General features: G+C 41.2%; 1 protein-coding gene across 1 annotated transcript in view; it reads left to right on the top strand.

Moving 5' to 3' along the window:
- The window catches only part of CCDC3 (coiled-coil domain containing 3), a 101623-nt gene that overhangs the window by 1409 nt on the left and 86435 nt on the right, over positions 1-13779 (top strand). The window contains exon 2 of the mRNA XM_019933275.3: positions 3431-3605. Within this exon, the coding sequence (XP_019788834.1) occupies positions 3431-3605 (175 nt within the window). The remainder of the gene's footprint in view (positions 1-3430; positions 3606-13779) is intronic.

The raw sequence follows: 13779 nt of genomic DNA, 5'->3' as shown, positions 1-13779 counted from the left end.
CTTAAATGCCAAGATGGGAATGGTGTGGAATGCAACCCAGCTGTTGTCCTCTTGTTTCACTCGTGTTAGCTCGTATCAGCTGCCAGCAGACCTCAATGCCAGGCTCTTCGAAATAGCAAAGGTTTATGGAGGAGGGACTTGGGGGGCGGTAAGGGCTCGGGGCGGGGTGTCACAGGGCTTTGAAGTTACAGAGGTGAATTAGGTAGGACGCCCTGTCTGATAGGAGATTCCTGGAACCTCGTGCAGTTCCATGAAAGTTGGTCTTGTGGTCACGATGAAATGCGTGTGGATAAGAATTCAGACGATGGGTTCAACTGAAGTTTGAAATAAAAAGCAGCAGGTGGAACCCTAAATGCATTGGTTGTCTCCAGTTGAAGGAGAAGACTGATAAGTTAGATTCCATTTTGAAGTTCTGTATCTATCAAGATGGCTAGTGAATCCACGGCTGTGATGGGCCGTGGATTCACTCGCTATCTTGATCTTCAGGGGATCCAGGAGATCCAGTCTTCCCAGCCCCTGGAGTAGCAGTAAGGGTATATGGAATGACCATGACCTTGGCCTGCAGACTCACTTTTAGCTCTCGAGATTTCATGTCACTGAGAAAGAAAACAGTAAGTTCCACAGAGGGCCGTCAGTAAGCTCATGTCAACACATGTTTTCCATATTGAAGCCAGAATAGCTAAGTTTAGAATACATGGCGTGCTTTGTGTTGGCTTGAGTGGTTTAGCTAGATTAAGCTGAGTTTTTTTTTAATTGCTTGAGAAGTACAGTTTCTAAATGAAGTCAGCAAGGAGTGAGACAGTATCTTCTTGATACAGAGAAACTTCACATAGATTTTTTCATGCCTTTATTTAGGGAAAACACTGGGAACCCAGGTATAAAACTATTCAACAATAAAACTTTATTTTCCCAAGAAAAAAGAGCTGGGGCTTCCCTGGTGGCACAGTGGTTGAGAGTCCGCCTGCCGATGCAGGGGACACGGGTTCATGCCCCCGTCCGGGAAGATCCCACATGCCGCAGAGCGGCTGGGCCCGTGAGCCATGGCCGCTGAGCCTGCGCGTCCGGAGCCTGTGCTCCGCAACGGGAGAGGCCACAACAGTGAGAGGCCCGCGTACCGCAAAAAAAAAAAAAAAAAAAGAAAAGAAAAAAAAAAGAGCTGGAGTACTTGAGAAGACATTATTTTCTTTTCCGATTTTATAATGAAATACGGTTTTGTCTGCTGGCTCTGCGGTGGTCAGCCAACTCTTTCATCTTTTGCTCTGACATGTTTATAAAACGTTAGGGTAGAAATAGAGTCAAATGGTAGTCTGACAGATTTCTATTTCTCAGGGCTGTGTTGCCCTGATGTGTGTTAACAACCGCATACAAATCATTCCTCTTCTGTTATTCTGGGACCCACTGAGAAGAGAACAGATTCTGGTCAGTGTCACAGGAGAAAGTGGCAGTGGAGACTCCCTGGTGACCTCTAAATGCCCCCTTTGGGCTGGAGGGTAACTCCCATCTCTCCTTTTCCTTTTCTTGACTTTATCTTGCCAACAGGTACTTTACGTGAGGCTCTGTAAAAATGTTAACTAACTTTCATACTGTTCTCACTCTGTGCCAGATGCTTTACTTACTGTTTAAAATGCAATCCTCACACCACCATTAAATAATAAGGCGCTGTTGTCACCCTCTTTTTATAGATTGTAAATTGAAGCTTAGAGAATTTAAGAAATTCACTTTGTGTCAGACAGGAGATAAGTAGCAATGGTAGGACTTGAATCCCGGCTCATTACAACTGGCTTTCCTTTCGCCGAGAAACACTCTGAGAAGGAAGGCCACTGGGGAGACACAAATAGACAAACAGACACACGCACACACTCCCCCACTCCCCAACTTACGTTTTTTGAAAACCTTAAGAATAGACTCATGTGATGTGAGGCAGAGAAACAAAGTCACTTCTCTAATGAGAGCCATGGAAGACATTGTCGTATAATTGGCAGCTGTTTGTAAATCAGTGAAGTTAGAACGCACACTCACACCATGCACAAAAATAAACTCAAAATGGCTTAGAGACTTTGTGCCTTTATGAGACTTTCTCTCATAAACATAAGACATGACACCATAATATTAGAAGAGAGCATAGGCAAAACATTCTCTGACATAAACCGTGCCAATGTTTTCTTAGGTCAGTTTCCCAAGGCAATAGAAATAAAAACAAATATAAACAAACGGGACCTAATCAAAATCAAGCTTTTGCACAGCAAAAGAAACCATTAAAAAAAAAAAAAGAAAAGACAACCTATGGAATGGGAAAAAATATTTGTAAATGATGTGACAGACAAGGGCTTAATCTCTAAAATCTAAAAACGGCTCATACAACTCAACAAAAACCAACCCAATCAAAAAAATGGGCAGAAGACCTTAACAGACATTTCTCCAAAGAAGACATGCAGATGGCCAGTAGGCACATGTAAAGATGCTGAGCGTCACTAATTATTAGAGAAAAGCAAATCAAAACTACAACGAGGTACCACCTCATGCCAGTCAGAATGGCCATCATTAAAATGTCTACAAATAACAAATGCTGGAGAATGTGTGGAGAGAAGGGAACCCTCCTACACTGTTGGTGGGAATGTAAGTTGGTACAGCCACTATGAAAAACAGTATGAAGGTTCCTCAGAAAACTAAAATGAGAACTACTGTATGATCCAGCAATCCCACTCCTGGGCATATACATGGACAAGACTATAATTCAAAAAGATACATGCACCCCTATGTTCATAGCAGCGCTATTCACAATAGCCAAGATGTAGAAACAACCTAAATGTCCATTGACAGATGAATGGGTAAAGAAGATGTGGTGTATATACAATGGAATACTACTCAGCCATAAAAAAAGAACGAAATAATGCTATTTGCAGCAACATGAGTGTAACTAGAGATTATCATACTAATTGAAGTAAGTCAGAAAGAGAAAGACAAATACCATATGATATCACTTACATGTGGAATCTAAAATATGGGACAAGTGAATCTGTCCACAAACCAGAAACAGTCACAGATAAAGAGAATAGACTTCTTGTTGCCCAGGAGGACGGGGGGAAGGGAGAGGGATGGACTGAGTGTTTGGGGTTAGTAGATGCAAACTATTACACTTAGAATGGATAAACAACATGGCCCTACTGTATAGCACAGGGAACTATATCCAGTCTCCTGGGATAAACCATAATGGAAAAGAATATTTTTGAAAGTACATATACGTGTATAACTGAGTCACTTTGCTATACAGCAGAAATTAGCACAACAGTGTAAATCAACAATACTTTAATTAAAAAAAAGACATAGTCATAAAATTGCCTGTCACAGTCTTCTGTTGACTCTTGATTCAGGATGGTACACCCCATATGGACCCAGTGTACAGCTCTGCTTTTTTCCTTTTTTCCATTAGGATGGATGAAAATTATAACCTCTTGCCTCATGGAGTCAATTTCCAAGATGCCATCTTTCCAGACACTCAAGAGAACAGAAGGATGTTTTCCAGCCTTTTCCAGTTTTCAAACTGTTCCCAAGGGCAGCAACTGGCAACTTTCTCCAGTGACTGGGAGGTCCAAGAAGACACTAGGGTAAGAATTGGCTGTACCCTGAGCTACAGCAAAATAATAGAAGAGTTACATCTTGTGTGCATTTTGTGACCAAGGGAGTCAAGAGTCCTCTTCCAAAAACCCAAACCAAAGAGTATTTTCCTCCCTTCCCTGCCAGCAGTTAACAAACACTGCTTATAAACTTCGGATTTCTGAGGCTTTACTGTTTGGCGTGGGGTTCCTCACAAAGTGAGGGAACAAGATGGGATGAAGTTTGGCACACTGTGCCTCAGTTTCCGCTTCTGTAAAATGGAAACAATAGTAGCAGCTACCCCGGAGGGCTGATGGGACATGATTTAACTAGGCAGGAAATGGAAATGTGTAAAGCCCTTAGCACAGTACTTAGCACGGTAAGTGCTCAATACACGCGAGCTATTATGACTACTACCACTATTATTATCATTATTATTGATAGCATAGGGCTCTAAGGAATTTTCTAAGAGGAAAGAAAAAGCCCTTAAGGAAATGGAATTAAATAATTATCATAGCTAACACTTCTATGATTCTTATCTATAGTTGCTAAGACGTAGAGGTACAGTGTGACCAAGGTAATTGTGGAATGTAAGGGTCGGGTAGTTTTGGGCATGAAAGTATAAAAAGGATCTTTCAATCTGAGGCAGTTGCCAGAGTTGTGGGGACATTTTAAGGATTGTCACATTCCCAGAGCAGTGGCATTGCCACAATAGACCTGTGGTGATTGTGGGACCAGGTCAGGGGAGGTGGTGGCCCATGGCTCCCAGTCTCCCATCTGAGATGTTTTTAGGACCGTGTGACAGACCACTGGAGAGAGTTCTGATGTGGGGATGTGGGTGTCCCCTGAAACAAGGACTTTTTTCATGGGTAAATTTGCACATGTTAGGTGGCTTCCTTCTTTTGTCCTATCTGGGGTGGCCTTGGGGGATGTGACTTTCTCTTATCTGGTGAATTGGCCAGGGGAGCGGCCTTGTTTGCCCAAACCTCCTTACCTTCTGCCCAGCGCTCCCTGGCACCTGGAGGCTTTCTTCATGTTCTTTGCCCAGAAACTGTTCTCGTGAAGGGCAGGTGCATCCAACTAAGGAAAAATGTTGATTCTTACTTCCTTAACATGACCAAGGGTTCCTTCCTTAGGCCTACTCTACTGACAGAGATCTAGACTCCTCTGACCCTTCCTCCATGGTTTGCCAGAATTTTCTGAGTGCTTGTCTTATATTTTGCTCCCAGCATGGTTCCAAGCACCTGTTTGTTAGTTTGTTTTTCTGCTCTTCATCCGTGCCGGCACCCACCCTGCATTGAACTGGACCTACCACGTATCAGCCTGAGAATCCCCAGCCTGGGTCAGTCCTTAGCATGTTCCGAATGAAATCCTTTTAGTCTTGGTCCTTTGGGTCTCCATCCTGTGAGAGTTTTGCTTAAACTACTAAATCCTTGGTAACAATAGATTTATTTCACGAGATCAGATGTTGTTCCAAAAATACCTTATAGCTTAGCCCCCAAACTCTTTAGCTATATAACTGATTAGCTCTGTGGTCACATAATGAAGCTATTAGCATTTCCCTGGAATTAGATTTTTCCATCATTAGAAAAAAGTAGAACAATAGGACCATGGAGAATTGTTTCAGTGTGAAGGCAGTCCTATTTCTGGTGGTCAGATGTTGATCTTGGGGAGAATTCCTTTTCCCTTTCATCACCCTGGTCTCTTAGACAACAAAGGGTGGGCGTGTGCATTTGCTCTAAGAGTCAGAAGCTTCTGGGGAGGAAAATTAATTGTTCCAGATTGCTGAGCTGCTGTGTAGCTGAAGGCGTTTATGGACCTTGTACTTTTCAACACCTTGGCTCTCTCCATTTTTATCCGTGGTCCATTTTGAAATGTACCACATTAGAGCTAAATTAAACTAGCTAGTTCATTTGAGAATTTAGGTTTAAACTAAAACTAAGTTGGCTTTCTGGTAAATGTTGTTAGCATTTACATTTTACGACGCTCCTTGAGAAATTTTTATGGCCTCTGGAGTGACTAAAGTAGCTGTGAATTGAAGATCTGAGAGTTAGATGAAGAGTTATTGACAATTACTTGCTCCTTTCTTCCAAAAAAGGCTAACAATTCTCTGCCTTTTCTGTCTGAAGGTGAGCATGCTATTTTCTCTCCTATGCAGGATAAACACAGCCTATTACATTAGAAGCTATGTTTTTCCTAAGGTGGTGGGTTCTCGGTCTTAGGAGGGATCAGAGGAGCTGTGCAGGTCACCTTTTTACTCCAGTTAGACTCTTGCTAATCGGAACACATGAATCCTTCCTTTGTTCTGAGACCTTTATGAACGGCCTTGGGTGTCACACGTTAACGTGGCTTTCTTGAATTACGTGCCGTATCTTAGACGATGATAAATCCCGGAGGAACACGGAGTTCTTGTCCTTTCCACTGTTGCTGCTGCTCTTCTCTACGCCCCCAGTCAGCTTGAACGGTGGATCTAGGCTCTGGGTTAAGAAATGGAACCAGAGGAAAATCTTATGTAGGGAAACTTTTTGTGATGCGCACCCAGGGTGATCCGCAACTCATCCTCAGCAGCCAGATCCTCCCATTCTCTAGTTCCGTCCTCAAACGTTCCACCCATGCCTCAGACGGTAGAAACACAATCTTGCTCCTGTTTAGCGTCTCTCTGGTGCAGTATCATGGTGTTAATGGGACCGCGGGGGATGTCTTTGGCAAGTGAGAGCATCCATCCCATTTTCTGGCAGGGTTCTCTCCACACCAGCCAAGAAGATTTTCCTTCTTTTCTTCCCTGCTGGGGGAGTGTAACAATCAAAACAGAAGTTGTCTGTTTTCCCCTCTCAGCAAGTCCTGTCCCCTAGGACCAACACCCAGACGGCTCCACACTGTTCTAGAATGTCATGGGAATGAAGTAAAATCTGTGAAAGACCTGCTGCCATCTTTCTTTTTTCCCATTTTGGAGTCAGGAAGGATGGTGGGGGAGTTGTCATCCTCCAAGCTGCATCAGAAGGAACGTCGACTTTTCATCAGGAGATTGAGATTGGCTCAGCCATTTCCAGAGGCGTGACTTAGGCAGGACCCTTAATGTCTCACAACCTCAGTTTTCTCATCTATAAAATGGGGCGAAAAACATATACACTGTCTCAGGTTGTTATAAGGACCTAATTAGAGCACATGTTTGAAAGCACTTTGTCAAGTATAAAGAGTGATGACTGTAAATTGGTAATTCGAAAGTAGGGCTTTAAAATTGAAAGGATATGTAGCTTTAAAAAAGCTTCCTGCTTCTTCCCAGGGCAGTGGCAGAGTGGTGGCAGCAGTGGTGACAGGGATATGTGTTGGAGATGGGAACAGTGATGGGGAAGCTGTCATGTGTGCTGTAATTCATTCAATAGAACTTATTGGGTTCCAGCCAGGGAGCACTTAAAAAAAATCGTTTACTGAATTATAATCCATGTTCATGTGGATTCCCAAATCTAAAAGTACAAAATGGTAGTTGGTAGAGTTTTTTTCTCCCACCCCCGACACCCATCCACCCAGTTCCCCCCTACCCTCCAAACAAGTAACCACCGTTAACAGTTTCTTGTGAACGTTCGATGAGTATTCTCATCCAACAAACAATTCAAACATGATTCATTGTTGTCTTTGACACCAGTGGCACTGCACTGTGCACACTTTGCTGTGCCCTGTTTTATTCATAAGTAGATCTTTAAAATCTTTCCATATCAATGCATGTAAGTTGCTTTAAATTGCGGCATAGTGTTCCATTGTATGAACGCCTCACTGTATATATTTAATCAAGTCCCCTGTCGATAGGTAGTTACGCTGTTTCCAATTCATTGATATTACATAGAGCGCGGACATGTGTAACATTATACATACCTCATTTTGAGGGACTGTTGAGTCCAATCTTTTTTTTTAAGATCTATTATTTACTTATTTATTTTATTTTATATATTTTTGGCTGCATCAGGTCTTAGTTGCAGCATGTGGGATCTTCGTTGAGGCATGCGGGATCTTTTGTTGTGGCGCGCGGGCTCTTCATTGTGGTGTGCAGGCTCCAGGGCGTGTGGGCTCTGTAGTTGTGGCACAAAGGTTCCAGAGTGCGTGGGCTCTCTAGTTTGCAGCACGTGGGCTCTAGTTGAGGCGCACGAGCTCAGTAGTTATGGCATTCGGGCTTAGTTGCTCCGTGGCATGTGGGATCTTAGTTCCCTGACCAGGAAATGAACCTGTATCCCCTCCATTGTAAGGCAGATTCTTTACCATTGGACCACCAGGGAAGTCCCAAGTCCAAACTTTAGCAAATATTTATTGAGTGCCTACCGTGAGGCAGCTGCTGTGTTAGATACGAGAGTTTCAGTGTTGAGCAAAATAGAGAGTTCCTGATCTCATGAAGTTTATAGTCTTAGTGTTGATGGTGGACACAATCAAAAGACCACGTTAATGACTTTATAATTTAAAATGGAAATCAATGCTCCAAGGAAAAGAAAGGAAATTATCAGGGTGTCTGATCTAGACTTAGGGGTAAAGAAAGCCTTTTCCGCTGAATTGATAATGAGACTAAAATCTGATGGATGAGGAGGTATCTTAGTTAATGTTGGGGTAACTGGGAAATGAGAGCAATCCAGAGAGGGAGAAGAATCTGTGCAAAGGCTCTGTGGTAGCAGGGTCCATGGTGCCTTTGAGGAAACCAAAGAAAGCTCCTGTGGCTGGAGGAAAGGGAGTGAGTGAGAAGAATGAGGCCAGAGCAGTAGGTGGCGTCAGACCATGCAGGGATTGATAGATCCTGGTGAGGACTGGGCTTTGTTCTACAGTAATGGGAAACCCTTGATGTTTTGAAAGCAAGGGGTGATGGGAACAAATTCACACACACACACACACACACACACACACACACCCCAAAAAAAACCCACCCAAAGTGGCAGGAGTAGGGAACTGGATAGGAGGGGATCCAGGTGATATAGTAAGAACAGGTAGTGGTTGTTAGAAAGCTACCAGATAGGTGTTGGACCAGGGTGGAGGCAATGGGGGTGGAGCGATGCAGGCAAACTTGAGAGAGATTTAGGAAATAAAATCAGTAGTTGTTCATGACGGTTTGGATTTGGGTGGTACAAGAGGTGGGAGGGTCAAAGATAACTCCTGTGTTCCTGGCTGCCTGCATGCCAGGACTAACACTGATAAATGGGGATAGGACAGGTGGTAGGGAATTCATGAGTCTAGGGTTGGACATGTTGAGTTGAGGTGCCCTTGAGCCATCCATGTGAGATCTTGAATGGGTGGTTGTGTCTGTAACTTTGGAGCTTTGAGAAGAGCTCTGAGTAGAAGATATACCTTTGTGTCTGATCGATAACTAGGTATCAGCTGAAACTGGACACGGATGAGACTTCCATGGGAGAGGGCTTAGAGTAAGAGCAGAAGCCCTAGGGCAGGACTGAGTAGTGTAGAATGCTAACACTGGTGGAGAAGGAGCGGTCTGACCGGTACGAGGAAAACTAGGAGAGTCAACGGCACAGAATATCTCCGGAAGGATAAGTGATCGACAGAACCAAAAGCTGTTGAGAAGTCAAGTAAGATGAAGTCAAATAACCACTCGACTTTGGTGGCAGAGATGAGGACAGTTCCATAGAGTGAGGGAGGAGAATCTAGGTTGTGGGGTGTGAGGAGAGAGTGGGACAAGAGGATATGGAGATAGTGGGAGTGGGCAACGCCTTCAGGACGTTTGGCTGTGGAGGGTTGAATACAGATGAGGCTGCAGGCGAAGGCGGGAGAACAGCTGGGTGGGGGTGGGGAGCGGCTGTTGTATTTAAGGATGGCGGCCATCCAAAATAAATAAATAAAGATGGCAGCCATCCTGTTCAAAGCCTCTTGGTCCCTGTTTGCCTAGTCATCAGATGCTGTCTTCCCAAGTAGACTAAACTACTCGAGGGCAGGGATATCTGTTTTATTCACTATTGTATATTTGGTATGTTTTTATGGTGTCTTACACATTCGTTGAATGTATTATGTCTCATTCAGGGAGCTCTGAGGCCTTAGTAAGCAGAGGCCTCCTCTTTCTCCCTCTCTATTTCTACTTTCTAAATTAATATTTAAAATCCACATGTAGCAGAAGTTACTCTTTTTCAGGTACCGTTATGTTTTGACAGATACACATGGTTGTATAATCACAACTACAACCACAATATAGAAAAGTTCCATCATTGCCAAAACCCTCCCCTGAGCTGCTGCCATATAGTCAGACCCTTCCCCAACCTCAACTCCTGGGAACCTCTGGTTGCTTCTCCAACTAGTTTTGCATTTTCCAGAAAGTCATGTGAATAGAATCATGTATGTTGCTTTTTTTTTTTTGTTTGTTTTTAGCCTGGCTTCTTTTATTTAGCACTTGAGATTTGTCTATGTTTTATGTATCTGTAGTTCACTCCTTTTTTATTGCTTAGGAATATTCTGCTATAGGGCTGTACCACAGTTTTATTTATCCATTCAGCAGTTAGAGATACTTAGGTTGTTTCCAGTTTTAGGCTACTGGAGCTGTTCTAAATAGAGATGTATGGTTTCTGTGTGAAAATAAATTTTTGTTTCTCTTGGATAAATACCTTGGATGGGTTTGCTGGACCATAAGGTAAGTGTATGTTTAAATTTATCAGAAAATGTGAAACTGTTTTCCGGGGTGAGTGTACCATTTTGCATTAGCCCTGTATGAGATTTCCAGTTGTTCTGCATTCTCATCAGTACTAGGTATTGTCAGTTAAAAAAAAAAAAAAGGATATTCTAATAGGTGTGTGGTGCTATCTCATTGTGAGTTTAAAAAAAATTCTACATATAAGTGAGACCAAACAGTATTTGTCTTTTTCTGACTTATCTCACTAAACATGATGCTCTCAAGGTCCATCTGTATTGTCACAAGTGGCAGGATTTCCTTCTTTCTCATGGCTGAATAATATTCCATTTTATGTGTATATACCACATGTATCTTCATGCACTTGCTGATGGACACAGGTTGTTTCCATGTCTTGGCTATTGTGATTAATGATTCAATGAACATGGTACTGATTTCTTAAAGGTACTGATTTCATTTTCTTTGTGTATATACTCAGAAGAGAGTTTGCTGGATGGTAGTTCTATTTTTCATTTTTTGAGGACCCTCCATTTGGACTGTTGCCCATAATGACTGCATCAATTTACCTTCCCACCAACAGTGTACAAGTGTTCCCTTTTCTCTATATCCTTGCTCACACATGTTATCTTTCATTTTTTGGACACTAGCCATTGTGACAGGCATGAGGTGATATCCCGTTATGCCTTTGGTTTGCATTTCCCTGATGATTAGTTGGCCATTTGTATGTCTGTTCAATTCCTTCATCCATTTTTAAATCAGGTTGTTTGCTATTTACTTGTATGAGTTCCTTGTATATTTTGCACCAGATAGATGGTTTGCAAATTATTTTCTCCCAATCCATAGGTTGCCCTTTCATTTTATTGATTCCTTTGCTGTACAGAAGCTTTTTATTTTGATACAATCCAATTTATCAATTTTTGCTTTTGTTGCCTGTGCTTTTGGGGTCCTATCTAGAAAATTATGGCCCACACCAATGTCAAGATTTTTTTTCTAGTTTCAGGTCTTACCTTTAAGTCTTTATGTTGAGTTAATTTTTGTATATGGTGTGAGATAAGGGTCCAATTTCATTCATCTGCATGTGAATCCAGTTTTCCCAACACACTGTATCTTTTTAAAATAAACTTATTTGTTTATTTTTGGCTACACTGGGTCTTCGTTGTGGCACGCGAGCCCTCTCTAGTTGAGGCGAGCGGGGGCTACTCTTTGTTGTGGTGCGCGGGCTTTTCATTATGGTGGCTTCTCTTGTTGCGGAGCACAGGCTCTAGGCACGTGGGCTTTAGTACTTGTGGTGCATGGGCTCAGTAGTTGTGGTTCGCAGGCTCAGTAGTTATGGTGCACGGGCTTAGTTGCTCCACAGCACATGCAATCTTCCTGAACCAGGGCTTGAACCCATGTCTCCTGCATTGGCAGGCAGATTCTTAACCACTGCGCCACCAGGGAAGCCCCACAATGTATTAAAGAAACTATTCTTCCCCCTTGTGTGTCCTTGGCATCTTTCCTGAAGACTAGTTGACTGTACATGTGTGGATTTCTTTCTGGGCTCTCAATTCTATTCCACTGGTCTGTTTTTATGCCTGTATCATACTGTTTTAATTACTGTAGCTTTGTAATATGATTTGAAATCAGCAACCATGATGCCTCCAGCTTGTTCTTTTTTCAAGATGGCTTTGACTATTCAAGATCTTTTGTAGTTCTACACAAATTTTAGAATTGTTTTTTCCATTTCTGTGAAAAATGCCATTGAAATTTTGATAATGATGGCTTTGAATCTCTACATCACTTTGGGTAATATGGGCATTTTAGCAATATTAATTCTTCCAATCCATGAATATGGGATACCTCTCTATTGATTTTTTTTTGTCTTTCTGTCATCAATCTTATAAAGTTTTCAGTGCATAGATCTTTCACTTCCTTGGTTAAATTTATTCCTAGGTATTTTGTTCTTTTTGGTGCTATCATATATAGGATTGTTTTCCTCATTTCCTTTTCAGATTGTTGTTGGTGTAAAGAAATACAACCGCTTTTTTTGGCATATGTTGATTTTGTATCCTGCAACTTTACTGGATTCATATATTCTAATTCTTGTGTGTGTGGAGTCTTCAGGGTTTTCTACATATAGAATCATGACATCTGCAAACAGAGATAATTTTACTTCCTTTGTTTCAATTTAGATGCCTTTTATGTCTTTTCTTGCTAGTACTTCCAGCATTATGTTTAATAGAATTGGCAAGAGTAGGAAAAGCTTTACATTTTCCCCATTGATTATGATGTTAGCCATGGGCTTTTCATAAATGGCCTGTATTGCGTTGTATAAATTTCTTTTATACTTATTTTATTGAGAGTTTTTGTCATGAATGGGTGTTGAACTTTGTCAAGTGCTTTTTCTGCTTACTGAGATGATCATGTGTTTCAAATTGTTCATTTTGTTAATGTGCTGTATTACCTTGATTTGCATATGTTAAACCAACCTTCCATCCCAGGGATAAATATCATTTGGTTGTGGTGTATAAACTTTTTGATACATTGTTGATTTCAGTGTGCTAGTATTTTATTGAAGATTTTTGCATCTACGTGCATCAGAGATATTGGTCAGTAGTTTTCTATTCTTGCAGTGTCTTTGTCTAGCTATGATATAAGGTGAGGCTGCTGTCATAAAATGAGTTTGGAAGTATTCCCTCTCCTATTTTTTGGATGAGTTTAAGAAGGATTGGTGTTAATTCTTCTTTGAATGTTGGTAGAATTCAGCTTTGAATCCATTTGGTCCTAGGCTCTTTGCTTTTGGGAGTCTTTTTATTACTGTTTGAATCTCCTTATTTGTTACTGGTGTGTTTAATTTTTCTGTTTCTTCTTGTTTCAGTATTGACAGGTTGTATGTTTCTCAGAATTTATCTATTTCTTTTAGGTTTTCCAATTTGTTCACATAATTGTTCATAAATAGTCCCTAATGATCATTCTTACTTCTGAGGTATCTACTGTAATGTTGCTTTCATTTCTGTATTTATTTCAGTCTCCTCTCTTTCCTTCTTAGTTTAGGTAAGGGTTTATTGATTTTATTTATTTCTTTCAAAAAATCAACTTTTAGTTCTTTTCTGTTATTTTCTAGTCTCTATTTGATTTATTTCTTCTCTGTTCTTTATTATTTTCTTCCTCTGATAACTTTGGGTTTAGTTCTTCTGTAGTTCCTTGAGGTGTAAATTTAGGTTCTTTATTAGAGATCTTCTTTTATAATATAGGCATTTATCACTATAAACTTTTCTCTTAGTACTGCTTTTACTGCATCCCATAAGTTTTGGTATGTTGTGTTTTCATTTTCATTTGTTTCAAGATTTAAAAAAATTCCCTTTTGATCCATTGGTTATTCAAGTGTGTGTTGTTTAATTTCGGTGTATTTGTGAATTTCCCTCTTTTCCTTCTATTATTGATTATTCCATTGTGTTCAGAAAAGACTCTTGGTATACTTTTAATCTTTTTAAATTTGTTAACACTTGTTTGTTACTTAACATGTGGTGTAACGTGGTATATCCTGGAGCATATCTGTGTGCGCTTGAAAAGAATGTGTACTCTCCTGCTGTTGGGTGAAAAGT

Source organism: Tursiops truncatus, chromosome 2 (genome assembly GCF_011762595.2).
Source record: "Tursiops truncatus isolate mTurTru1 chromosome 2, mTurTru1.mat.Y, whole genome shotgun sequence".
Classification (NCBI taxonomy): Eukaryota; Metazoa; Chordata; class Mammalia; order Artiodactyla; family Delphinidae; genus Tursiops; species Tursiops truncatus.
Note: the sequence above shows the minus strand (reverse complement) of the source record. Positions and strands in the feature narration are given on the sequence as shown.